The 27,428-nt window shown below is 42.0% G+C and overlaps 2 protein-coding genes across 4 annotated transcripts; one reads left to right on the top strand and one right to left on the bottom strand.

Moving 5' to 3' along the window:
• Positions 1-284: 284 nt before the first annotated feature.
• On the bottom strand, positions 285-11,533 carry LOC311139707 (dual specificity protein kinase Ttk-like). 2 transcript variants are annotated; one of them, XM_084174629.1, is made up of 25 exons: positions 11,434-11,520; positions 10,967-11,059; positions 10,469-10,691; positions 9,818-9,924; positions 9,344-9,487; positions 9,014-9,125; positions 8,798-8,882; positions 8,156-8,262; positions 7,989-8,070; positions 7,687-7,795; positions 7,277-7,499; positions 7,061-7,167; positions 6,808-6,951; positions 6,407-6,573; positions 6,064-6,203; positions 3,897-4,029; positions 3,609-3,701; positions 3,116-3,273; positions 2,225-2,376; positions 1,963-2,087; positions 1,779-1,853; positions 1,459-1,635; positions 1,247-1,346; positions 1,030-1,115; positions 285-940 (listed from the first exon to the last, which is right to left on the bottom strand). In XM_084174629.1, the coding sequence occupies exons 2-25, from the start codon at positions 11,055-11,057 to the stop codon at positions 854-856; spliced, it is 3,027 nt and encodes a 1,008-aa protein (XP_084030755.1). In that variant the 5' UTR covers positions 11,058-11,059; positions 11,434-11,520; the 3' UTR covers positions 285-853. The 2 variants fall into 2 exon arrangements, with proteins under 2 accessions (XP_084030755.1, XP_084030754.1); XM_084174628.1 differs by having other exon boundaries at positions 10,967-11,533.
• A 411-nt stretch (positions 11,534-11,944) lies between these two features.
• LOC311140525 (receptor-binding cancer antigen expressed on SiSo cells-like) lies at positions 11,945-23,904 on the top strand. Of its 2 annotated transcripts, none has more exons than XM_084175610.1 (7): positions 11,945-12,260; positions 13,987-14,081; positions 14,399-14,477; positions 14,747-14,899; positions 15,516-15,623; positions 16,412-16,506; positions 20,530-21,305. In XM_084175610.1, exons 2-7 carry the CDS (start codon positions 13,999-14,001, stop codon positions 20,645-20,647), a joined length of 636 nt encoding a protein of 211 aa, XP_084031736.1. In that variant the 5' UTR covers positions 11,945-12,260; positions 13,987-13,998; the 3' UTR covers positions 20,648-21,305. The 2 variants fall into 2 exon arrangements, 1 of the variants encoding a protein (XP_084031736.1); XR_014614145.1 differs by lacking the exon at positions 11,945-12,260 and adding an exon at positions 22,767-23,904 and having other exon boundaries at positions 13,810-14,081; positions 20,530-21,488.
• The last annotated feature ends 3,524 nt before the right edge of the window (positions 23,905-27,428 follow it).

Raw genomic sequence — 27,428 nt, 5'->3', positions numbered from 1 at the left:
TTGGTCAATTTTCAGAGCTCTCCCTGATGTGGTGCTGAAATCCTTCGGTTGGTTTTGATATCAATTTGAGACAGCATTATTACCATACACTGAAATCATCCAAGCTTACATTATGTCAGAGCAGGTTATCCCCCCCCCCCCCCCACTCACATAAAATGCCCCCTTTCATCCATCCATTCAAGACTTCTAGTTATTTGTATCCTACCAGTGGCAGTAAAAAAATGGATATTCCTACAAATAACTACAGATGAAAGTGACCGCTTAAAGAAATAAACATCAATAATACAGTTAGCTAGTTTATTTGTTGACCATTTTTTGTAGTTACATGTTTGAGGACAGTAAAATGTGTAGAGAGTAAGGAAACACAAATAAGTGTCTGTCTTAAAAAAAAAAGACAAAAAGTGTAGATCCGTTTCCTTCAAGATGTGAGCAAGGGGAAGTCATGAGGACATGAGAGGATACAACATGGCGATGATGGTAGAACTCTGTAGGGCAGATATGGGCCCTGCTTAAAAACAGTTCAAATGCTTCCTTCTTTCCTCCCATTCTTGGTGTTCTCTCTGATCTAACATACTTGGATAGAATAAAAGCAATGGTTCCACTTCATAGCTTTCACCAATCCAGACATGTCAGATTAGCGATTACTTTGAGGGGAAGGAAGTAAGGATACATTTTCAAAGTATTCAAACAGGGCCAGTGTACTGCCAAGCAGGACATATTTTTTTAGTTGTGCTGAAGCATGGCATGGGCAGTGTATCTCTTGGGTAAAGCTCGACTTAGGCTAGGATTGGAGTCCCATCTGCTGACACCATATTTTTTTTTAGGCCATCAGTGGAGCATCTACATGGCCAGATCACATCTTCCAGTTGAGCTGGCTGGATGACTTTACACACCCTGCAGCGTCCAGTTTCCGACCACTGTTGCACATTTTCGCCAAGTTCTGTCGATTGCAGAGAAGATGCCAGTCAGTTAAAAGCAAATGACGATAAGACTGGAACATTATTGGAAATTCCACATTGTTACGCTTACATTAGCAGCCCTGGCAATGCTGTTGGGGGACTGTAAGGCAGCGAGCTCGTTGAGGATCCTCTTCAGATCGTTATTGTCAGGAGGTGCTGAAAGGAGATCGAGAGGAAGACAAAATGAAAGTTGTTGCAATTCTTTTTCTTATTTAAAAAAAAATAAACACTTGGTATTATGGCAGGTATGAGGTGTAAATATGCATAGCGTGTGTGCGTTTATGTACCTGGCACAGGTGACTGTTGCTGAGACTGAAGCTTTAGGTATGAATGTTCCAGCAGCTCCGCAATGGAAATCCGCTCTCTTGGGTTTCGTACCAAGCACCTCTGGTGGTAGAAAAATATATATACCATCAGATCCCATTTATCCACGTCATTCACACTAAATCAAAACTCAACCAAAAAGCCAATACATAGCAGAATGAAAGGAATCACTCACCTTCAACACATCTAGCAGATCCTTCTCTGCAATGTCAGGGAACTCTATCTCATGGGACGGGTCAATGATGGCATGTAGCTTGGTGATCTGGTTGGTGATGGTCTGGAATGGAGTCTTCCCATAGGTCATGCAGTACATGATGCATCCAAGGGACCACACATCACCTTTAGTACTAATCTATGAATCAAATCAACAAAAATATTTATTATAAATCATTACACATGCATAATCTTCCAACATTGATATAAATGAGTCCATATGGAATATGCATGTATTAAAAATACATTGTTTTGGATAAGAAGGAAGGGACATCAGCTCACCTTAGAGTTTGCCTTCCCTGGCTGGGATGAAGTGTCTTTGATGGCTTCGGGAGGCATGTAGTTCAAGGTCCCCACCTGTGTTTAGGATTTTTTTCTTGAAGATCAAGATCCTTATTTTGGCAAGCTTCTGGTTATGTATACATACATTATTAACTACAGTTGGAGATGGGGGTTGTGCTCTTACCTGAGAATCTTTCATAATGCTTGTCACATCAGGCTGGATGCGGTTTGCAATGCCGAAGTCGATCAATTTCAGCGAGGCATTCACAATCACAAAATTGGCTGGCTTCAAGTCACTATGGACAATACCTACACAAAAAAAGTAACAGAAAAACGAAAAAGACTTGTTATAGAGACTGCAATGGTTGGGTATGAGGAACTTAGAAAACATAAGGGTGACTGATGAAGAGAGATACAGAGTTCAAGATAGATGGAGAGATAATAACCATGTTTGTGGATGGTCTGGACTGCCTCCAGCATATTCTTCCAGTAGAACTTCCTCTCCAGCGGGTTGACAGTTTTACGGTTCCGTAGCCAGGTGTTGAGGTCCAGGTTACCACATTCCATCAGCATGTAGATGTAGCTGTTGGTTATTTCACTGGAATAAAAGAGAACTCGACTGATAAAAAGCACTGCTCACTGGGAATCACATGACATGTATAGTGGGATAGAACAGAGGACCACAATCGAAATACGTTGTGTTGGGGCCTCCCGAGTGGCGCAGCGGTCTAAGGCACTGCATCGCAGTGTTGAGGAGGCACTACAGCCTGGGGTTCGATCCCAGGCTGTGTCACAGCCGGCCGTGACCGGGAGTCCCATAGGGCGGCACATAATTGGCCCAGCGTCGTCCGGGTTAGGGGAGGGATTGGCCGGGGGGCATTCCTTGGCTCATCGCGCTCTAGCCACTCCTTGTGGTGGGCCGGGCGCCTGCAAGCTGACCACAGTCGTCAGTTGAACAGTGTTTCCTCCGACACATTGGTGCAGCTGGCTTCCGGGTTAAGCGAGCAGGTGTTAATAAGCAGCGAAGCTTGGCGGGTCACGTTTCGGAGGACGCATGACTCGACCTTCACCTATCCCAAGCCCGTTGGGGAGTTGAGACAAGATCAATGAGACGAGGGGGTAAAAAATATAAAAATACATAACTAAAAGAAGAAAGAAAAAAATATGTTCGTATCATTCATATTTTCTTTTAATGTATGCCATGTGACTATATACGTACCAGTACCACCAGTTTTTGTTATGTTTTGGATGTACAGTATGCATTTATCAAAAAATCTAATTAATTTATTGCTAGACCCTAGCGGAATAAGTCAGAGTAGTGAACACTGAACACTCACTAATCATACAGCTTGATGATCTGATCACTGTACTGCTGCAGGTGATTGAGATGCTCGATCTCATTCTTGTAGCTTTCCACTGTCTGGGCATCAGCCTCCTCCAGGTTCACATACTTCACAGCAAACAGCTGATTCCGTTGGTCCAGAACCTGGTACACCTGAAATGACAGAGAACCTACCATCAAACCAGCTGAAAAAACAGCCAATCAGCCATCAAACCTCCTGTAGTACTTCCCTGGTATGTTACTGTTTCAAACATTTTTTACATTTAATCATTTTTAGCAGACACTCTTATCCAGAGCGACTTACAGTTAGTGAGTGCATCATTTTATTTTTATTTATTTCATACTGGCCCCCCGGGCGGGGGGGGGGGGGGGTGGAAGTACCATCTTAAATTGTCCAACAACAAACTCTGTTTTTTGTTTTCCATTACACAATGTTTTGAGAGCTTTTTTTACATTGTACCCTAATGAACAAGACAACTAGACCCTACCTTACTGGATCCACCTTGGCCAATCATCTTCAGGACGAGGAACTGTTTGCCCTTTATCATGATGGACTCGTTTGAGAGAGCAGCGACGGAACCCTGAAGTAAGGGACAAGTGCAGAGTCATTCAACCATCAAGTTCACATTTCATTTGACATAGGCCTATAACTTAAACAGCAAACTCACAAATAGAACATAACTAGGGCCATGCGTTTGTTCCTCCTGACCTGACAGCGTTTTGCCTGTTCAGGTCAAGTGATCACGGAAATCCCATGGATGGCGTTTGTGGTTTACCTGGGGGGTCTGTTGGGCATAGGACACCCGGCTGAGGGGGGTGCACAGCTGCTGCTGGGCAGGGCCGGCTTTATGGGCTGCTGAGAGAGGGGCCGCAAATGGGGGGTTCCTCTTGACCACAGGGGTAACGTAACTGTGAGGAGAGAAGGGAATTCAAATGTCAAAGAAAGTCCTGTTTTACATCACTGCTTCCCAACTTTCCTCTTGATTCCAAGACGAAACGCACTCACAAATCTCACTACACCATCTGCAGTGACTGTTACTCACACCACGTCACAGTATGAATGACAGGCTTAACTTTGCATTATGACAGTTCAGATTTAAATATGATCATTTTTCACGAGGTAGTTTTCAAAGTAACTTTAGTTAAACTACACTGCTCAAAAAAATTAAGGGAACACTTAAACAACACAATGTAACTCCAAGTCAATTACACTTCTGTGAAATCAAAATGTCCACTTAGGAAGCAACACTGATTGACAATAAATTCCACATGCTGTTGTGCAAATGGAATAGACAACAGTTGGAAATTATAGGCAATTAGCAAGACACCCCCAATAAAGGACTGGTTTTGCAGGTGGTGACCACAGACCACTTCTCAGTTCCTATGCTTCCTGGCTGATGTTTTGGTCACTTTTGAATGCTGGCGGTGCTTTCACTCTAGTGGTAGCATGAGACGGAGTCTACAACCCACACAAGTGGCTCAGGTAGTGCAGCTCATCCAGGATGGCACATCAATGCGAGCTGTGGCAAGAAGGTTTGCTGTGTCTGTCAGCGTAGTGTCCAGAGCATGGAGGCGCTACCAGGAGACAGGCCAGTACATCAGGAGACTTGGAGGAGGCCGTAGGAGGGCAACAACCCAGCAGCAGGACCGCTACCTCCGCCTTTGTGCAAGGAGGAGCAGGTGGAGCACTGCCAGAGCCCTGCAAAATGACCTCCAGCAGGCCACAAATGTGCATGTGTCTGCTCAAACGGTCAGAAACAGACTCCATGAGGGTGGTATGAGGGCCCGGCGTCCACAGGTGGGGGTTGTGCTTACAGCCCAACACCGTGCAGGACGTTTGGCATTTGCCAGAGAACACCAAGATTGGCAAATTCGCCACTGGCGCCCTGTGCTCTTCACAGATGAAAGCAGGTTCACACTGAGCACGTGACAGACGTGACAGAGTCTGGAGACGCCGTGGAGAACGTTCTGCTGCCTGCAACATCCTCCAGCATGACCGGTTTGGCGGTGGGTCAGTCATGGTGTGGGGTGGCATTTCTTTGGGGGGCCGCACAGCCCTCCATGTGCTCGCCAGAGGAAGCCTGACTGCCATTAGGTACCGAGATGAGATCCTCAGACCCCTTGTGAGACCATATGCTGGTGCAGTTGGCCCTGGGTTCCTCCTAACGCAAGACAATGCTAGACCTCATGTGGCTGGAGTGTGTCAGCAGTTCCTGCAAGAGGAAGGCATTGACGCTATGGACTGGCCCGCCCGTTCCCCAGACCTGAATCCAATTGAGCACATCTGGGACATCATGTCTCGCTCCATCCACCAACGCCACATTGCACCACAGACTGTCCAGGAGTTGGCGGATGCTTTAGTCCAGGTCTGGGAGGAGATCCCTCAGGAGACCATCCACCACCTCATCAGGAGCATGCCCAGGCGTTGTAGGGAGGTCATACAGGCACGTGGAGGCCACACACACTACTGAGCCTCATTTTGACTTGTTTTAAGGACATTACATCAAAGTTGGATCAGCCTGTAGTGTGGTTTTCCACTTTAATTTTGAGGGTGACTCCAAATCCAGACCTCCATGGGTTGATAAATTTGATTTCCATTGATAATTTTTGTGTGGTTTTGTTGTCAGCACATTCAACTATGTAAAGAAAAAAGTATTTAATAAGATTATTTCATTCATTCAGATCTAGGATGTGTTATTTTAGTGTTCCCTTTATTTTTTTGAGCAGTGTATATTTTTCTTGAGGGTAGCTTTACTGTAGCTCAACTTCTTCCAGTGCGAAGTAATTGGTAGCTTGATAAACCATATTTTCAGAGTAGCTTCCCCAACACTGACAATACCATTTCCTAATATCTCAAGAGCTGAAATAGAATCATTAGATAATGATTAGGATCATTGTACAAGAGCTTTTATGTCAGATACATGTCCACTCCAGCTCGCTCACCTGTTGGCACAGGGGTCTTTGTAGTTGGGCGTCTGGCAGGCGACGGGTGGATTGAGTCTGGACGGGAGAGGGAGGGATGGGGTGGGCAGAGAGTCCACCAGACGTGGAGTGGGCCTGAAATCAGGAGGGGCGTGCTTCTCCTGATGACGACCACACACACAGTTAAACCCAGAGGTTAAAATTGAAGAATCCAAAAGAAAAACAACAAAAACACAAGTGTTAACCACAGAAATGTGGTTATAACGCAGCCATAAGAACTAACAAACTAAATTGGAGTTTGATGCAAGCACTTTTCATGTTCATAACACAGTAGTAATCCCAAAAATAAAACAGCAAGCCAAACCTCTGGAGACACGACTCGGCTGACGCGGGCTGGTATTTTCCACCCTGAAGATGGCTCCATGCTAGAGGGTTTGGGCTGTGTCTGGCTCAGAGGTAAACGGGCGGGAATCTCCGGCTCCCTCTCTCTACCATAGTTTGACAGACTTAATGACCCGTGGGACTGTGGCTCTGTAAAAAGAAACACACATATAAGGAATCTATTCAACTAAAACTTACATCAGGTTTGCAAGCTTTAAGCTTGAAGCCGTTATCACTTTGTAGTCAGGATGAACTGGGTCATGTTCAATAGGTACCAAACAGAAGAAAACAGACAAACAGGGAGGGACTACATTTTCCATTCCATGCCCTAATGAACACGACCAAGACGTACAGCATAATTGACTAAAAGTAAATGAAACCTACCTGGGAGACTCTCTTGGTCTTCTTCGGAGAGAAACTGGTAATTCCCGGCTTTTAGCTTCTGCATTGCCGTCTCAATTAGTTCAGTGGGCTTTGCGTTCACTTGAAGGGCTTTCTGTAGTATTGAGGTGCCTTTCTTGACCTGACCTTTTGGAAGAATATGAACAAAAATCTCTTTAGTATCTAAATATAAATGTTCAGTATCTAAACTCTATATTATGCACAATCTTTTATGTAAAAAAAAAAAAAAAACTACCTTGAGCGACCTCAAACTGAGCATGTGCTATGTGCACAAAGGCAAAGCCTTTGCAGTTGGATCTCGCAACGATGAAGTTGTCCCGAGCATCATCTGGGTCATCAATGCTACAGAGGACATTTTTAGACAGCCATCAAACCTGTTCTAGAACACTGGAAACATATCTGAATATATGCAGGGTTTTTAATACTCCAAAACATCCTGAAGGACACTCACCCTTTGAGTTCAGCAAATCGGACAAGCATCTTGGCATAGCTCTCGTTTTTGCTGTACATTCCCAATGGCAGTCTGGAGAAGATTCTGGAATAGCAGTCCTTCAGCTTTAGGAGAAGGTTGGTGTCTGTCTGAGGATTACCCCTCTTCTCCAGCTTGGTCAGATACATCCGGCAAGCCTCAGGGGAGTTGGAACCGATTATCTGGTTTATATTGTCAGTGGTATCTACCAACAGCAGAGAACATAAACTCGATATGAGTGAGAATTAATTTTTTCACAAGTTTACCATTCCGTTAGTCAGCACCTCCTTGAATATGTGGGTGTGCACTAACTCATGCTTTTTACTAAACAAGCTTTATGCACCGTCAACAACTAGGTAAAAATAGTTTCACTTCAATGTAAAGGTACCGACCTTCCATCCTAGTGGCATCTCTTCTGTCTTGCCTGTGCAGCAGTGTAGTGGTGTAGTCCACCATTCCCATGTCCTCCCATGGGCGTGGCTCAGGGCTAATGATAAGTGTCTGAGAGAGCAAATCAAAAATGATATGACTGTCCAATCAACTCCAGTCTTTAAAATAGGATTATGTAAGATATCACTTTACTATGCTCTGCTCTCCATGTTATTTTATATAATTGTAAACAGTTGGGCCGGGCGCTAGAAGATTCTTACACAATCTATAATTACAACTGAAATGTGGGGATTTTCATTCAAACCTTTAGATTGAGGAAGTCCCCATCTTCATCATGCTTCTTGGCTGAGGACAAGGTAAACGTGGCACTTGAACCAGCCGTTTGCCTAAAACAAAGTTCCATTTATCAGTTTAGGCTTTGTAATCCTGTGTTCTGAATGTGTTCCCTTGACATAGGTAAAAAATGCTTACCTGGACAAGCTACTTGGGATGAGAGCCTCCCTCCTCTTCACTTGTCTTCCATCACTGTCATCATCCATTTCTGGGATAGAGCGGTGGACTACAGGCACTCTCCCTGGCTATAGGGCAGGATAATAAAGAACAGGAGATGATTTAAAACCAGAGAAGTGATGGAAAAACTAGGAAATGGGAATTGCCAGGGACCTCACGATATGATATCCTCACGATACTTAGGTACCGATACAATATATATTGCAATTCTCACGATTCTATATGTATTGCAATTAGATACTGTGATTTTATTGCGATTTGATGTTCCAAACATATCGCTCACTATATGTCTGCTGCAGAGACGAGAGAGCCATAATAAAAACGAGTTTTGATCAGTCATGGAAATAAAAGTGCTGACAACATGTTGACTCACTATTTAAAAAGAAGATGGAGAACAAGCTATAGGATGAAAAATACCCGGGTTTTGGCACAGGTACAGCCAACTAGCGCTAGCTAACGCTACCTAGCAAAAAAAACAATTGATACTTTGAGTCAAAGTATATTGCGATATGTAACTGTTTCATTTTTTTCCCCCAACACTATTTAAAACTACTACTAATAAAAACTAATGTAGGATCTTTAAAATAAAAAATCAAACTTTACCATGCCAACGGTTCTCTTTCGTTGAGACCCAGACCTCCAAGATGGAACCTCGTCTTCTAGGGGTCCACCTCGTGGTTCCGTTGTTCTAAGAGAATGAGAAGAACAGTGTCAACAATCATTTTTCACGAGACAGAATAGAAGAATGTAAAGCAAAACAAAGACAGAACCTTGGTGTGAGAACTTGGCACTGTAAAAAACTAAACAATTGTATTTTACCCTGAAGAAAATATACTGGAGAGATGCAAGTCGCCTGTACCGTCAGAGTTTCTGGAGACTTTGCGAAATTCTGTGCCATTCTTTGCAGAACCATGTGTATTATAAGTTGAGACTGAAAGAAAAATAGTTTTGACAACACATTAAGACAATGAATATACAGTACTAGTACCCTAAAGCAGCATAAAAGTGGTGATTGCATTAAAAAAATCTAGGGTGAAGAAACATGGTCATGTATTATACTACTTCTTGTCTTTGACGTAAAAAAATCAAGATGGGCTTCCGGTTAATACTGATCTGAAATGGGATTGGAAATTGGACAGAAAAACTAACCTGGAATATTTTCCTTATCCTCAGAGGAAAGAAGTTCTGCTTTGCCCAATATCAAGTTCTGCATAGCAGCCTCCAGCAGGTCGCTGGGTTTGGCATTCAGTTCAATGGCCCTCTGAAGTATCCAAGTACTTTTCTTTGTGTTGCCTTTTGAGATGGGATAGCACCAAAAATATATATATATATAAAAATATTTACTGACTAGATACCAATAATACTTTCCTGCAGCAGTATATTTTCTGAATGTGAGCTTCACAGATTGGACTGATGCATGCATCATTGTCAGGATATAAATAAGATGTTAGAGATTCAATAGTTGCCATGGGTGTGTATTGTATCCGGTGTCTGAGTATTTATCAATATGAAAAAGCTGGTACAACCATGGAGCTAAAGTTTAGTAAATAACCCAAATTGTGTCGTCTGTGAGTATAAATCATCTACGCCAGTCGAACCAAAGATTGTTGTGCATCTCTCTACCTTGAGAAAGTTCAAACTGAGCGTGTGCAATGTGGACAAAAGCAAAATCCTGGCAGTGTGTAGTCGCAACATTGAAGTTGCCCTCTGCCCCATTGGTGTCTTGGATTCTGAAAGACATTAAAAATACTAATTCGACTGAACTAAACTAAATACCAAAAAGGTGTCTGTTAAAGGGGCAATCTGAGATTGGTACATCCATTTTTGGTAGTATTGAGGTGCCTTTGATTTTTGGAAGAACATAATTTACTGGTATAAATGCCCCATGAGCTTAGTTCAACTGTTGTAATTGATTAGAACCCAACATCTAAACTTATTTTACTTCCATTATTTGTAAACCATGTAATTGTAAACAAACACTGAATAGCTTCAAAACATGGATAAAACTATCATTTTGATCTCATGGATGGTCAGTCCTTGCATCCATGAATTTGAGAGTGGTTACATTTCTCTAGCCTTATCCCTCAGCTGTTAACCAAAAAGTGGCAGGGTGCCACTGTTGTTTTCCCAAATCCCAGATTGCCCCTTTAATATTATTAATACACCCCACACATTGTATTTTTAACTGATGTAGCTAAGTACAGTCAACAGAAGAACATGTTGCAAAACAAGGCTCAACCATCTCATGGAACAGTATGATAATGGTTCACTCACACATTCAGCTCTGCAAATCTGACCAGCATTCTGGCATAGCTCTCATTTTGGCAGTGTTTTCCCAGTGGCATAGTTGAGAATACACGGGTATAGAAGTCTGTAAGCTTTGTGAGATGACTAGGATCCAAGTGAGGGTCTCCTTTCTTCTCCAAGTCCATCAGATATGCGAGACACGTTTCAGGGGAATTTGAGCCAATGGCCTGGTTGATATTATCAGTGTCATCTGCATGAAAGAAACAGTGAGTGACCATTTATTTGAAACTCAGTGGTCTTATATCGGCATATCATTATGTACAATATTTACATTTAAGATTTTAGCAGACGCTCTTATCCAGAGCAACTTACAGTTAATGAGTGCATACATTTTCATACTGGCCCACCGTGGGAAACGAACCCACAACCCTGGCGTTGCAAGCGCCATGCTCTACCAACTGAGCTACAGGGGACTATATGAGGCATGTTGTCTTCGCTATGGAACGAATGAAATGGTGTTATTACCTTCGATTAGATATCTTGTTTTAATTCGGTCGAGCTTCTGACACAACATGGCAAGTTGGTGCTGTCTGTCTGTATGCTCCTCCTCCAACATCTCTGCAAAGAATGTAGCTAACGTTGCCGTCGTTAGCTAATGGATATGTTGAGGCAGCTCCTGATTAAGCCTAGCTAGCTATTCACACATATGACATCTATGCTATAGTGCGATATATATACTTCTGATGTGTGAATCAGCAAGCAGAAAACGGACCCTGATGTAAATAACCAGCTCGCTGGGATATGTGTAGCTAAATTAACGTCCTTAGCTAGCTATCCATCTGCATCTTGTCTAGCCAAAGCAAAGCTAGCTTAGCTAATAACGTTAGCTAGTAAGCTCCCGGTTGTGGCGGAACACACAAACTTGCAAGGAAATAAAGCAATCCAAATCACACATTTTTTTTCACCGTACATTAGATTCAAACGCATCTCACCTTTTCTAAAATGTACTTTCAAGTGAAATAATTATACTTCACTACAAAAAACGTCCGTCTATCTGTTTATAACACACTTTCAAATCCACCACTTCCAAGTACTTCGTCAGTTCATTGGTCAGTTTGTATGGTTGACCACGCCCCTAGATATTCGAAAGACTCCGCCCACTTCGCAGAAAATTATTTTTACTTATGCTCCCGCCACCTGACCATCAGTTCAAGGTTCAATTAAAAATCGGGCTGACCTTAATCTAGTTGATGATCCCTGCCATATTGCAATGTGTTAGTGGGCTACGGGATGTCCTAATTATTTGATCATAATAAATTCATAGTTTGCCTGGATGACATTTATGCTTTTTTTAACCAAATACTGTTTTGTTTAACCTATTACATTTCACATAACATCTATTTCAGGGAAGACAAATAAAGCCAAAGTCCTATGATGTGTTCTACCATTAGGGGGCAGAAGACCAATGCCTACCAAAACCCAGAGATGCTGAGTGTGCCTCTTGCCCCGGTTTTGGTTCCACATCGTCTACCCAGTTTCAAGATGGCAGCCATGAGGCTATGAAGAAGCGACAAATGTTTATGGAATAAATAATGAAAACAGATACTAGGTAGCAGCTGTTAGACACATACGATTGTGATATGACTGGTATCATTATTGCAAGTGTGTTGTTTCTAGAGTGAAATTTACAAGGAAAAATACGTTGCATACCGGTATGCTCATTTGCTAAGCTAGCGTTAGCTAGCCAAATAAATGAATTCTGGGGACGGCCACATCTGATTCGCCAGCTGTCAGCTAAGCAAACATATTGATCTGTGCGGTGAGTGTCTATTTTATCTATGAAGATAAAACTGTGGCTACCTGTCTATATCCGTTTCAGTTAAAATAAACTAGCTACCTAGACTTGATTAGAATGCCGCGTTCAAAACAACTGGGAATTCTGAAACCTCCGACTTAAGTGCGTTCAAAACAATTCGGAACTCAGGAAAAAAACGATCTTTGATGGGAAAAATCGATTTGAACGATCCTCCAACTCGGACCTCTTTCTAGACTTTCCGACCTGAAAATTACTGACCTCATGATATTTTAATGAGTTCTCAGTTGTTTTGGATGGGTCATTAGATTATGCAGCAATAGAGCCCACAGTGGTGGTGTCATAATACCCATAAAACCTAGCAGTCAAACAGGGAAATGGTTCCAATCGTTTTTCAACCATTCATTTTTCCCATAGGGGATTTTAGAAACACTTAAAATAAGGGCGGTGTTTCGTGTAGGCTTACCCTGGCGTGACGTTTTGATAACCATTGATATCTCTCTCGGACAAGGTGACTTATCAATACGTTCGACTATTTACTCTCAGATTCGAAAATGCTAAATAGCATCAAAGTAGACGTCATGCAAAACTACAAATCCCTGCAAGCTCCTGCACGTCATTTCTAGCTGACACTTTTGCTAACAGACATTGTCAATTTTAAACTTGCACAAGACAGTTCACATAATTGCCCATTTAAAGAAATGTAGCCAATTTATTTATTACTACATTTAGATAACATTACATAGTCAATCCAGAGATGCTTACCTTTGTCTCGATTCGGCAGTCTCGTCCAGATCATCATGGCATTTGTAGTTCTTTATGATAGCCTAATTAGCGTTTCATTTTTGAGGGGTAAATCTAGGCGGATATATTGATAAGTCACCTTGTCCTAGAGAGATTTACACGGTAACCAAAATTTCACGACAGGGTAAGCCTATGAAACACAGCCCTTATTTTAAGTGTTTCTAAAATCCCCTATGGGAAAAACAATTGGAACCATTTCCCTGTTTGACCGCTAGGTTTTATGCGTATTATGACTCGCACTGTGGTACTCTTTAACTTGCCAGGAGGAAGAAGTAACCAGGAAGATCAGGATACAGAGACCATGGAGCATGTATTGCTACAGTGTGGGCAGTATCAGAGGGAAAGAGAGAGGATGAGATCTAGTATGAGGGAGAAGGGGTTACAGGAAATTAGTTTAAAGAGTATATTGAGTAGAACTTCATTAGATATAGTCTGAAATATTTTGTTATCTTTTTTAAGAGCAACGGGGCTGGCAGGTTGTGGTCCTCTGTAGCTCAGCTGGTAGAGCACGGCGCTTGTAACGCCAAGGTAGTGGGTTCGATCCCCGGGACCACCCATACACAAAAATGTATGCACGCATGACTGTAAGTCGCTTTGGATAAAAGCGTCTGCTAAATGGCATATTATATTATATTATATTATATTATATTATTATAGGTAGGATTTAGTTTCTCCCTGTCTCTGGCCCACACTCCAGTACAGTAGGTGGCGGTAATGCACCATAACGTTGGATGCCAACCGACGATAAACCCCACTGAAGAAGAAGTAACCAGGAAGAAATAGCTAGCTAGCTTTCTAGCTATGCTAATGACAAAAGCTATAACAGCTAGCAAGCTTACTCGTTATTAGGATGTTGATGACAGTTTTGCTAGAAAATTCTCATTATAAATCCAATGGATTTGCTAACAATGGTATGTCCTCATTTTAGCTCAACTTCACCATGGCCATCTCTCAGTTTCGCCTTTTTAAGATTTGCACATGGCTTGCAACCTTCCTTTCATTCTTCAAAAGGTTGATATGCAGGTAAGGAACACCCATTATGGTGAATTGAAAGAAGCAAAACTGATCTAGAACCCTTTGCCGTGTCAGACTATGTCTGCATAGATTTGGTAAAATCTGAAAGCCACAGTCTGTAAGATTTCCAGTCATTTTACTTCATGTTGAAAGGAATGTTAACCTCATGGAACGTCATTCATTGAGCACAACCAAATACATTAGCATAGAAATCAAATGCTATTTGCATGTGAAAATTGCTTCCCATGGAATGCCTTTGCTCTAAAATTTATGTTTTTGTGGTGGCCGACAGTTTGATGGTAAGCACATTTCCTGTTTTGACATAGATCTGGGAGGTTGCGTAAGCTAAGCGGCGATCAGATATCTCTTCCAACGACGGTTGATTTTTCATCATTGCCCAAACAGGTCAGTGATATACAAGTTTATAAGATACAGCCCATTATTGATAACATGAGGCAAGTGCTTAGCCGATTCGCTTTACATCCATAACAAACCTGCTTTCCCCCTATTGTCATTAATGACATCATCAAGCATTTATTGTGCAACCAACAGTCAATGTTTACATTGTGGCACACTTAAATCCTTTCTCTTTGTTTTCATCATATTATTTTTGTCTCATTCTTTTTACAAGAAACTTAATTTACACCTTGTCACTTTGACCAAACCCTGTGCAGCCAGAGATTGAAGAATGGAGCTCGTGGGATGAAGACGGTCCCACAAGTATCAAGATCGAGGGCGGTAACGGCAACATGCCACCTCAGCCTGGCGAGGAAGAGGAACCAGACTACTTCAAAGACATGGCTCCCACCATCAGAAAAACACAGAAAGTAGGCTGGGTCTTCATAAGCTGAAATCTGTATAAAGTGCCACTGTTCGCCCCAACGTCTTTGTTGTTGTGTTTGTTTTGTTGAGTTGATGAAACTCAGGAGAGGAGTGTCAGGCAGCATGATTTAAAAAATCGCAGTACATATTCTGGTGTTGTATGCGCATGCAATGATGTCCGAGCGGAAAAATGTGTTTGTTGTTTGATGTAACTTCTTTGTTGTAATATCCCAAATGGACGAGGCATTTTCACTAAGTACGGATTCCAGCTTTAAGTGCATTTCTCAACACTAATTGAAGGTAGACTCAGCAATATATGTTTACCACAAGGGAGGATCAGGGTAACTCCTAACACAAACAAAAATTGTCTAAAGGGCGAGGCTGCACTGTTCAACATTTGTTGTCACGCAGCTATCACATGGCATGAGAGAGCGAAGCAAACTCCCGTGCACATGCGCTGATGCTTAACAGTATCTGTATTGGTGATGACGAGTGCAGCCTCTTGCCTCACACTCTGTCGACAATATCGCTGGCCACACTGCTGCTTGTAGTCACGCTATATCATATGGTTGAGTCTTTAGTAGTTTTAACTTGTCTCCTCTCTCTCTGTCCCCACCCCAGATTGTGCTGAAGAAGAGGGAGCCACTCAACTACTTGGTACCCGACGGCAGTGCAGGCTTCTCCAGCAGACTGGCAGCCACTCAAGACACCTCCTTCATCCAACCATCTGTGAGTTACAGTGTAGCGCCGTCTAAAGTACAGTGCCTATAGAAAGTTTACACCCCCTTTAACTATTTTTTCACATTTTGCCGCCATAAAATTAAATCTAAAAATAGATTAAATTATAATGTCTCTTGTGACAGACTGTTAATATAAATGGTATCATCTGTTGGCCTCTGCTGAATTTTAAATGGGGGGAGGTGATCTCCTTGTACGGTGGATTAGCTTCACTAATTATTTTGACCTACTGATTTTGCAGAGGTGTTATTTGAAGTTAGGGTGGGGATTTTAACTTGGATGTTCTAATGCACACTGCTAACCTCTGAAATTGTTGTATCAAATGTTGTACAGCCTGGATTGTAAACATAGCTGGACTTTTGAAAGGGGACGTGCTGGGGAGGGACTTTCGCAGAGGCTTTGAGAGGGGTGGTACTGCTCCTTCCACTGTGTCCAGATTTCAAACCTCAGCCACCAAAAGCTGAGAAGCTAGCCAGCGCCGGTCAAATTTCTTGTTTCAAGGATTACAGACCAGCTCACCACAGCACTAGGATGAAGTCTGGGTTTCTTTGTTCACCATCTCAAAAGTAGTCTGTTTAAGTTGGACCAGTGCTGTGACATTGTTATATTACCAGGAGTGCACAAGTCCTCCAGGGCCACAGTTCTCTGTATTCAGGTTGAATAAAGGTTTATAACGATGTGAAGAATAGTTGCTAATGGAGGTTAGGTCCCACTGCCATCCTATACTGTGTCAGTGACCGTGTCCTGACTGCATTCCTGTCCTCTTCTCTGTCCCACAGTCTGAGCTTGGAGACATGGATACCTGGCATGAGGACGCCAACGCCTGGGAGGATGAGTCGTCAGATGCTGCCTGGGAGGCCGATTTAGTGCTCAGGTGATAGCACTTTTTATTATTATTATTATTATTATTATTATTATTATTATTATTATTATTATTATTATTATTATTATATTGTCTAGAGCTGGGGTATTCAAATCTTACCCTACACGGTCCAGAGCCTGCTGGTTTTATGTTTTACCTGATAATAAATTGCACCTACATGGTGTCCCAGGTCTAAATCAGTCCTTGGTTGGAGGGGAAGAATGGAGAAAAAAACAATCAATGGAACTGGCTTCGATGTAGTCTGCGCAGAACTGATTTCTTCATCCTGCTACCACCCGCTACCGCATAACTAGTTCCGAACGCAATTTTATTTTAGGCATATGTGACGCAGCTCACTTGCCAGCCATGGTCCCAGCAATTTTGTGCCCTATAGGCAATATCAAAATACGCAAAAATAACCTAAGAAATAGCCTAGGTTACATTATCTGAGATTCTCACGTGGCCCATTATATTAAGCTATCGTTATTACTGGGCTATATCAGACAATATGCTAGACTTAGTTTGAAGAGAGCAGAGTTGGAGAGACATGCACTTTCTCTTGAGCTATTTTCATAGTTTACCTTTTAGGAGTGGGATGATTTTCAGACTGAGACAAATATGGGTTATCAATATTTATTTCTAGGCAATGTAGTAAACTATAGCCTAATCATATTCAGGTAGTACATTTCCTAGGAAAGATAACTGCCAGTGATTCTCCGCACATGCATAGGCAGCCTACTCGATTTCAATGAGGCCACACATATACAGTGAGGGGAAAAAAGTATTTGATTCCCTGCTGATTTTGTACGTTTGCCCACTGACAAAGAAATGATCAGTCTATAAGTTTAATGGTAGGTTTATTTGAACAGTGAGAGACAGAATAACAACAACACAAATCCAGAAAAACACATGTCAAATGTTATAAATTGATTTGCATTTTAATGAGGGAAATAAGTTTTTGACCCCCTCTCAATCAGAAAGATTTCTGGCTCCCTGGTGTCTTTTATACAGGTAACGAGCTGAGATTAGGAGCACACTCTTAAAGGGAGTGCTCCTAATCTCAGCTTGTTACCTGTATAAAGACACCTGTCTACAGAAGCAATCAATCAGATTCCAAACTCTCCACCATGGCCAAGACCAAAGAGCTCTCCAAGGATGTCAGGGACAAGATTGTAGACCTACACAAGGCTGGAATGGGCTACAAGACCATCGCCAAGCAGCTTGGTGAGAAGGTGACAACAGTTGGTGCGATTATTCGCAAATCGAAGAAACACAAAATAACTGTCAATCTCCCTTGGCCTGGGGCTCCATGCAAGATCTCACCTCGTGGAGTTGCAATGATCATGAGAACGGTGAGGAAACAGCCCAGAACTACACGGGAGGATCTTGTCAATGATCTCAAGGCAGCTGGGACCATAGTCACCAAGAAAACAATTGGTAACACACTACGCCGTGAAGGACTGAAATCCTACAGCGTCCGCAAGGTCCCCCTGCTCAAGAAATCACCATATACAGGGCCGTTTGAAGTTTGCCAATGAACATCTGAATGATTCAGAGGAGAACTGGGTGAAAGTGTTGTGGTCAGATGAGACCAAAATTGAGCTCTTTGGCATCAACTCAACTCGCCGTGTTTGGAGGAGGAGGAATGCTGCCTATGACCCCAAGAACACCATCCCCACTGTCAAACATGGAGGTGGAAACATTATACTTTGGGGGTGTTTTTCTGCTAAGGGGACAGGACAACTTCACCGCATCAAAGGGACGATGGAAGGGGCCATGTACCGTCAAATCTTGGGTGAGAACCTCCTTCCCTCAGCCAGGGCATTGAAAATGGGTCGTGGATGGGTATTCCAGCATGACAATGACCCAAAACACATGGCCAAGGCAACAAAGGAGTGGCTCAAGAAGAAGCACATTAAGGTCCTGGAGTGGCCTAGCCAGTCTTCCGACCTTAATCCCATAGAAAATCTGTGGAGGGAGCTGAAGGTTCGAGTTGCCAAACGTCAGCCTCGAAACCTTAATGACTTGGAGAAGATCTGCAAAGAGTGGAACAAAATCCCTCCTGAAATGTGTGCAAACCTGGTGGCCAACTACAAGAAACATCTGACCTCTGTGATTGCCAACAAGGGTTTTGCCACCAAGTACAAAGTCATGTTTTGCAGAGGGGTCAAATACTTATTTCCCTCATTAAAATGAAAAATCAATTTATAACATTTTTGACATGCGTTTTTCTTGAATTTTTTGGTTGTTATTCTGTCTCTCACTGTTCAAATAAACCTACCATTAAAATTATAGACTGATCATGTCTTTGTCAGTGGGCAAACGTACAAAATCAGCAGGGGTTCAAATACTTTTTTCCCACACTGTACACTTCTTGACCAAAGGTATGTGGACACCTGCTCGTCAAACATCTCATTCCAAACTCATGGGCATTAATATGGAGTTGGTCCCCCCTTTGCTGCTATAACAGCCTCCACTCTTCTTGGAAGGCTTTCCCCTAGATGTTGGAACATTACTGAGGGGACTTGCTTCCATTCAGCCACAAGCATTAGTGTGGTCGGGCACTGATGTTGGGCGATTAGGCCTGGCTCGCAGTTGGCGTTCCAATTAATCTCAAAGGTGTTCAATGGGGTTGAGGTCAGGGCTCTGTGCAGACCAGTCAAGTTCTTCCGCACCGATCTCGACAAACCATTTCTGTATGGACCTCGCTTTGTGCACGGGGGCATTGTCGTGCTGAAACAGGAAAGGGCCTTCCCCAAACTGTTGCCACAAAGTTGGAAGCACAGAATCATCTAGAATGTCACTGAATGCTGTAGCGTTAAGATTTCCCTTCACTCGAACTAAGGGGCCTAGCCCGAACCATTAAAAACAGCCCCAGACCATTAAACCGTTCCATTTTGGAAATTGCATTCACGAATGAATGCGACTGTTTTTAGTCTTTGCTGTAATAAAGGCTGGAGAAAAAAAAATAACGTTACAACAGACTCTGGTACGCTTATCATTTATTTAGTGTTGTTTTCATTGTTCCAAATGGTCAGGAAAAGTATATTGTAATCTAACCGCACCTGTTTTTGTTGATCTCCATTTTTTCCACAACTAGTCAAATGTATTCCACACATCTGACTTCCCCTTTACCTCCTGAGCAACCATTAAAACATTCCCCCGTTTCGAGTTTATTTGTCACGTCCTCTGCATCCATTTTGCTGTCACGTGTTTAAAGTTTGTTATATCCAATTTATTGTTGTGATTATGATATGCTATAGGTCAGGGCCTATTGGTGATGTGCATGCAATGCATACATTTGTCACGTAAAGAGAGCAATGGTTGAGGGAATAGGGAATGTTTTTCCTAAACAAAAGAAGGATTTTGGTAACAGAACTTTTCAGTCAGAAATGGCTGTAGTTATGTTTCAGTTTAAGCATCACGGACAGCGTGATAAACACTGTTGATGTTCTGTGGTGGTCACTGCAGCAGGGAGGAGAGAGAGACAATGGTTGCTAGTCACACAGTCACTCGCTGTCATTTTTTTTAACAGCGCAGCAAGTCTGAGCCCGGCCCTGCACAATCAAATCAATGTGTGTCTTTAATTATTTCATCAAACGGTGGGCTTAAAGCATCAGACAAGTTCAGTGCATATAGTTTATTTGATTAAAACACATAGGATGTGTCTATATAGGGAAAAATACACGTTTAAACATTTCGACCAGATGACTCAAGGTCGACCAGCCCTAGTTCAATGTGAAACCCCTGTCATGTTCAGTGTCATATTGCTGTCAAATAGTCAAGAGATCTGCAAGTTTAGTTATTATCCAGCAGGTGGCAGTATATTAAGAATGTTCAGCACAGCATCAACATGAAAGAAAGGCATTATTTGCACACAGAAAAATTCTGGTTTAAGGGAAACTTGGTTGGCAGTACTTTTTATGTATTTTTTTTCTCTCTACCTCTGTGAACCATCACCTTTGCTCTCTCAAAAAGCTTAGTAATGAGGTTTGTTGCAATCCTTTTAAACTCACACCTTTTTTGTCATTTCAGACAACAGAAGATGGCCGAGAGAGAAAAGCGTTCCATGGAGCAGCAGAAGAAGAAGATGGAGAAGGAGATTCAGAGGATTATGAAGAAGGACCAGAAGATTGCTGTCAAGCTCTCGTAACATTTTTTTCGAGCACTCATCCCGTGAGCTGGAGGGCAAAAAGAGAAACACTGAGACAAACGTCACACGCTATTCTCTAGTCATCACCACACGAAGATCATCTCTACTCCACACAATGGTCATTTTTTAAAATCTCTGTCCACCAGCCATCATTCGAGGCATGGCTTGGCCAGTGTGATGTTTGCTCAATGACTGTTGTATTCAGCTGTCGGAAGGCAATTCATACCTGGGATGTGTTCATTAGGGCATGCAACGGAAAACGTAAATGAGCAACTCCCTCCCTGTTTCAGTCCGTTTTCTTCTGTTTGGCGCCGAATGAACACTATCCTGATTTAATTACAGTTTGTGTGACGATACTTTATTGAATCTGAAGTGTTCAATAAATACTCTGTGCAATGCCCTTTGGCATTGCCCTGTATCAGAGTCAGAGACTTGGTATCAAATGTCACTCTGGCTAGGTATGACTCTGGGTTCAGTAGTTAGATCTGAGTTATAGAAAACAAACAGTCCATTTGTATTTCCCAGGAATACGTGTAAATATACTGGTACCTATAGTACAAGTGGACTCTCAAAAGAGACCTATTTCTCTGACTTTGTCTTATTTATAACATAAAGGACAAAGGCGTGTAATTAAATGTAAGTCTCCCAGTTACATACATCCCTTTGTTGGCTTGGTTATTATGCTTTTTAATTACGTTTCTCGTCGTCATTGTTCGAAAACACATTCTCTCTTTGATGTTGCTTGATATTCTTGAAGTACACTACCAGTCATGTTTGGACACACTTACTCATTCAAGGGTTTTTATATATTTTTACTATTTTTTTACATTGTAGAATAATAGTGAAGACATCAACTATGAAATAACACAAATGGAATCATGTGGTAACCAAATAAGTGTTTAACAAATCAAAATATATTTTATATTTGAGATTCTTCAAATAGCCACCCTTTGCCTTGATGACAGCTTTGCACACTCTTGGCATTCTCTCAACTAGCTTCATGAGATGGTCACCTGGAATGCATTTCAATTAACAGGTGTGCCTTCTTAAAAGTTAATTAGTGGAATTTCTTTCCTTCTTCATGTGTTTGAGCCAATCAGTTGTGTTGTGACAAGGTGGGGTGGGGTGGAGTGGGTATACAGAAGATAGCCCTATTTGGTAAAAGACCAAGTCCATATTATGGCAAGAACGGCTCAAATAAGCAAAGAGAAACGGCAGTCCATCAACAACTGTTCAGAGGGAACTGTGAATCAGGCCTTCATGGTTGAATTGCTGCAAAGAAACCACTACTAAAGGACACCAATAAGAAGAAGAGACCTGCTTGGGCCAGGAAACACGAGCAATGGACATTAGACCGGTGGACATTTGTCCTTTGGTCTGGAGTCCAAATTGGAGATTTTTGGTTCCAACCGTTGTGTCTTTGTGAGACGCGGTGTGGGTGAACGGATGATCTCTGCATGTGTAGTTCCCACCGTAAAGCATGGAGGATGAGGTGTTATGGTGTGGGGGTGCTTTGCTGGTGACACTGTTCAAGGCACACTTATCTAGCATGGCTACCACAGCATTCTGCAGCGATACGCCATCCCATCTGGTTTGGGCTTAGTGGGACTATCATTTGTTTTTCAACAGGACTATGACCCAACACACCTCCAGGCTGTGTAAGGGCTATTTGACCAAGAAGGAGAGTGATGGAGTGCTGCATCAGATGACCTGGCTTCCACAATCCCCCGACCTCAACCCAATTGAGATGGTTTGGGATGAGTCGGATGGCAGAGTGAAGGAAAAGCAGCCAACAAGTGCTAAGCATATGTGGGAACTCCTTCAAGACTGTTGGAAAAGCATTCCAGGTGAAGCTGGTTGAGAGAAAATCAAATCAAATGTTATTTGTCACATGCGCCGAATACAACAGGTGTAGACCTTACAGTGAAATGCTTACTTACAAGCCCTTAATGCCAAGAGTGTGCAAAACTGTCATCAAGGCAAAGGTTGGCTATTTGAAGAATCTCAAATATAAAATATATGTTGATGTGTTCAACACTTTTTTGGTTACTACATGATTCCATATGTGTTATTTCATAGTTTTTATGTCTTCACTATTATTCTACAATGTAGAAAATAGTAAAAGTAAAGAAAAACCCTTGAATGAGTAGGTGTGTCCAAACATTAGACTTGTACTGTACAGCCTTCAATACACTGGAGTTGCACATTTGAATTGAAGGCTTAAAAATAAGTTTCAAACTGAGGGTGTGGACACTGTCAAAGGGATTTGGGAATTTAATTGAGCCTTACTAAAGAGTTGGCTGTGGATTCCTATGGTAATCCTATGGTTACTGATCTGCCAGGCTCAACATCTTTGACATCTTGAATAATCAAAACATTTTCCTGCTTGTTCTTATCCCTGCTTTTTAATACACCAAAATCGATGTGACTCTTCTTTAACGACTTTTGTCTTTGTTATTATGTTGAATGTGTGTTTTTGTTTTTTTACATGTTCAATGTAGCATAACACACACAAACTCTGTCTCTGTGTTATCTGAGACAGCCTGGTAATCAGACTTGGATGGCCAACTCACATCCTTGTTCGTGATCAAAGCAAATAAAAAGATGCAAAGGTCTGATCTCCCCTCATCTGTAATTTGTGGACAGTTAATAACAGAATCGGACGATAGATTTAATGAGTCAAAGCCTTTTGCATTGACTGGACCAATAACCTGTTTCGTATCAATATGATTTTTGGTATGGTCAATCAATGTCGAATCAAGTGGAGCTTTTTGTGATGGAAGTGGGCGTGCGTGTGCATGTGTGTGTGACTAGCAAACCGGTTTATGAGACTGGAATGTCAAGCAGAAGGGTCTAGTTGCCATGGAAACATGTATGCAGAGATGGCGCTGTAAGAACTGACATGCATAAGGCATTTGCAGTTAAACAGACCTGTTGGATTAGAATAACAATTGACAGTCCCTTTTACACATTTGTGTTTTCCTTGTACCATCACTGGGGTATCCTGTATATAATATGGGGACTCTGGCAAAAGTAGTTTTTATATTGAATGTTTAAATGAACGATGCCTTTGAAACAGTGTGGTGTTTTCATGGTTATTTTAGGTGGGGCCCCAGAGAATTAAGAACATAATACAGCTAACATGTCCTTTTGCTTTCTTTGCACATACTTCTTCCAATTGTTATCAAAGTCAGCATGATGGGGATACATGATTATACATTTTTCTTTGTCAATAAAGATGTTTTTTTTGCACATTCCTTAATTTCTGTAATACATCTCTGGATCCCTTTTCATTTGTGTCTGAATGTTAACCAATATTAGAGTCATGACAGAAACAAAGATTCAAAACCAATAAAGCAAGCAATTTTAAGATTAAATCAGCATTAAATCACTGTTGTTCTTTTCAGACTTGTGTGGGATTGAACATAATCTTTAGTATTGGAATAAAATGTCCTCCCCAGATTCATTCAAGCCATATTTCTCTGAACAACCCACGATTTATTGCATTAGGAAAAACAACCATTATGAATAAACCTTTTACGTGCATGGATCCCAGTGTCATTAGATATGCTTGTTCTCTAAGTAGATTAATAGGGCATTTTAATCTCATGCAATGCTAATTCCTTTCAAATGCCTTTCAAACCCAAGGTCAGACTAGTTGTCCTGTCTCTCTTTTCATTTCCGGCCTTAACATGTAACATCATCGTCACAAATTCACTATCTGTCTCCAAAAACACCCCCGCTTGATCAAACCACTCAGAGGCTGATCATTACCTACTTTTAGGAACGAAACGTCTCTCTCATCAGTTTTTCGGGAAGAGCTGGGGTAGACATCTCTGAGGGATAATCTGCTCTGTTCCTGCAGAATTATAATTATCTTTCGATTGTAAAAATGAAATTGTCTCATCTGTGTGATTAATAGCCATTCTAAGTAAAGTATCCATATTTTATCCTGCTGGTATGTTAAGCACTACTAGTGCTCTCTGGCACAATCTCAATCCATCTTTCCTTGATTCCTCACATCCTATCGCCTCGCCTCCTCAAAATGCATTGGAGAAGAAGGTCAGAGGGGAGGGACCTCCAATACAGTTGAGAAGGAGGTGAGGAGATAGGATGCATGGAATCAAAGAAAGACAAATTGAGACAGCCCTGAACTCAGCTAACGCTGCACTCGTAACCAAGTGGGAAGTGGGAATTGACCAGTTGTGATGTCATAAATAACAGTTGGATGCATTCACATGCTATGAACTCTTTGAGAAACGCCAATTGGCTAATGGCCAACAAGCTGAGTAAACCATAAACTAAAAGTTCAGCTATCATGCCTGTAAACAAATTATCTTCAAAAACCATATTAATAGATTGCCTTTTATAAATAAAGTTTTGTTGCATTTAACTGCTGAAAATGCTGTTATCAAGGTAATTTCCTTAGTAGCTGATGTCAGAGGTCAGCATGTGGAAGAAATGAGAGCTCAGGATGATAGACGAGTTCACCACGAGTAATTACCAGTTGGAAGGTCATTCAGATGAATTTTCCCCATTCGTATGTGGTAAATTCCCACTTGGTTACCAATGCAGTATGACTCCACCTCTTTCCTCATATTGATTCAACCTTTTCTTTGCTACCAGGCCTGGTTGCAGAGAGAGATTATAGCAGATGGAATGATTAATCAGTCTGCTTGCACTCTAATGAACATATGGTTATGTAACAGAACATCCCCATATGGCAGTAGGGGAAATGGGTTATTTAGCATCGCATGGGGCTTCTCATTCCAACCCCAGTCTCATTGCATCAGTTTGCCGGTTGATTAGATATATTTAAATAGCTGTAACGTGACAAGTGAAAACATAGTATGTGTGTATAAACAGTCACTGCTGGTCTGGTGCATGACCTTTCTTCAAAGATGGTCGGACTCGGAACCACCATCTTGCAGCTTTGGAAGTTCCACTATGGCAGGTCTAATGCACTTCCATTGTAAACTGCCCAGGGGACATTGAACACAGCCTGAAAAAGCCATTGTATTTTTTGTTTGATATACATTGAACAAAAATATAAATGCAACATGGAACAATTTCAAAGATTTTACTGAGTTACAATTCATAATAGGAAATCATGATAGAAATTGAAAAAATTAATTAGGTTATAATATATGGATTTCACATGACTGGGAATACAGATTTGCATCTGTTGGTCACAGATACCTTAAAAAAAATTAGAGGCGTGGATCAGAAAACCAGCCAGTATCTGGTGTGGCCACCATTTGCCTCATGCAGTGCGACACATCTCCTTGGAATAGAGTTGATCAGGCTGTTGATTGTGGCCTGTGGAATGTTGTCCCACTCCTCTTCAATGGCTGTGCGAAGTTGCTGGATATTGGCAGGAACTGGAACACGCTGTCGTACACGTCGATCCAGAGCATTCCAAACATTCTCACATGTCTGGTGAGTATGCAGGCCATGGAAGAACTGGGACATTTTCAGCTTCCAGGAATTGTTTACAGATCCTTGTGACATGGGGCTGTGCATTATCATGCTGAAACATGAGGATGAATGGCACGACAATGGGCCTCAGGATCTCATCACGGTACATCTATGCATTCAAATTGCCATTGATAAAATGCAATTGTGTTCGTTGTCCGTAGCTTATGCCTGGCCGTACCATAACCCCACCACCACCATGGGGCACTCTGTTCACAACGCCGACATCAGCAAACCGCTCGCCCACATGACACCATACACGCTGCCATCTGCCCAGTACAGTTGAAACCGAGATTCATAATTGAAGAGCACACTTCTCCAGAGTGCCAGTGGCCATCAAAGGTGAGCATTTGCCCACTGAAGTTGGTTACGACGCCGAACTACAGTCAGGTCAAGACCCTGGTGAGGACGAGACGATCCCGCAGGTGAAGAAGCCGGATGTGGCGGTCCTGGTTACACATGGTCTGCAGTTGTGAGGCCGGTTGGACGTACTGCCAAATTCTCTACAATTACGTTGGAGGCGGCTTATGGTAGAGAAATGAACATTGAATTCTCTGGCAACAGCTCTGGCGGACATTCCTTAAGTCAGCATGCCAATTGCACACTCCCTCCTAACTTGACACGTGGCATTGTGTTGTGACAAAATGGCACATTTTAGTGGTCTTTTGTCCCCAGCACAAGGTGCACCTGCGTAATGATCATGCCATTTAATCACCTTGATATGCCACACCTGTCAGGTGGAAGGATTATTTTGGCAAAGGAGAAATGCTCACAAACAGGGACGCAAACTCCTTTGTGCACAACATGAGAAATCTTTTTGTGCATATGGAAAATATCTGGGATCTTTTTTCAGCTCATGTTGCATTTATATTTTTGTTCAGTTTAATCTGCAGTCATAAGGAAAGGCTCAGACAGATTTGTTTACCAACTCATGTGAATTTGTTCCGTAGTTAAGAGCTGTTGTGCGAACGCAGAAACATGTGCCCTCGTGTTTGGGGCCGGGAACATTGTGTTCTGCCGCTCTCAGAGCTGGGCCCTCTCAGACTTTTTTGGGTGGCTTTGCAATTAAGGATCCCCCTCTAATCTGGAGATTAAAACCGTAAATCCAAGAAGTGTTTAGTTTAATTTGCTCACTCAAATATCCTTCTTGTTGGCATTTAAAAAGAAACTATTCAAATAAATCACCAATTGAAATTTGCACCCATGAAAAAGACAAGCGCTGAACAATGCATCGCAATTGGTTGTAGAACAATACAAAACGGTTGTGTTCTGTTGCTACATATGCCATAGATTCTCTTATAAACTG

Source organism: Coregonus lavaretus, assembly GCF_964263955.1.
Source record: "Coregonus lavaretus genome assembly, chromosome: 13".
NCBI lineage: Eukaryota > Metazoa > Chordata > Actinopteri > Salmoniformes > Salmonidae > Coregonus > Coregonus lavaretus.
This window is presented reverse-complemented; position numbering and strand designations above follow the sequence as displayed.

Bases quoted from the DNA above. Each gene is read 5' to 3' on its own strand.
- LOC311139707 (XM_084174628.1), bottom strand. From the start codon at position 11,057: ATGTTGGAGGAGGAGCATACAGACAGACAGCACCAACTTGCCATGTTG. The intron at 8,263-8,797 runs GTAAAGTTTGAT...CCTGCCCTATAG, and splicing joins GAAAGAGAACCGTTGGCATG to CCAGGGAGAGTGCCTGTAGT. The intron at 2,377-3,115 runs GTGAGTGTTCAG...CTTTTATTCCAG, and splicing joins ATCATCAAGCTGTATGATTA to TGAAATAACCAACAGCTACA.
- LOC311140525 (XM_084175610.1), top strand. From the start codon at position 13,999: ATGGCCATCTCTCAGTTTCGCCTTTTTAAGATTTGCACATGGCTTGCA. The intron at 14,082-14,398 runs GTAAGGAACACC...GTTTTGACATAG, and splicing joins TTCAAAAGGTTGATATGCAG to ATCTGGGAGGTTGCGTAAGC. The intron at 16,507-20,529 runs GTGATAGCACTT...TTGTCATTTCAG, and splicing joins GAGGCCGATTTAGTGCTCAG to ACAACAGAAGATGGCCGAGA.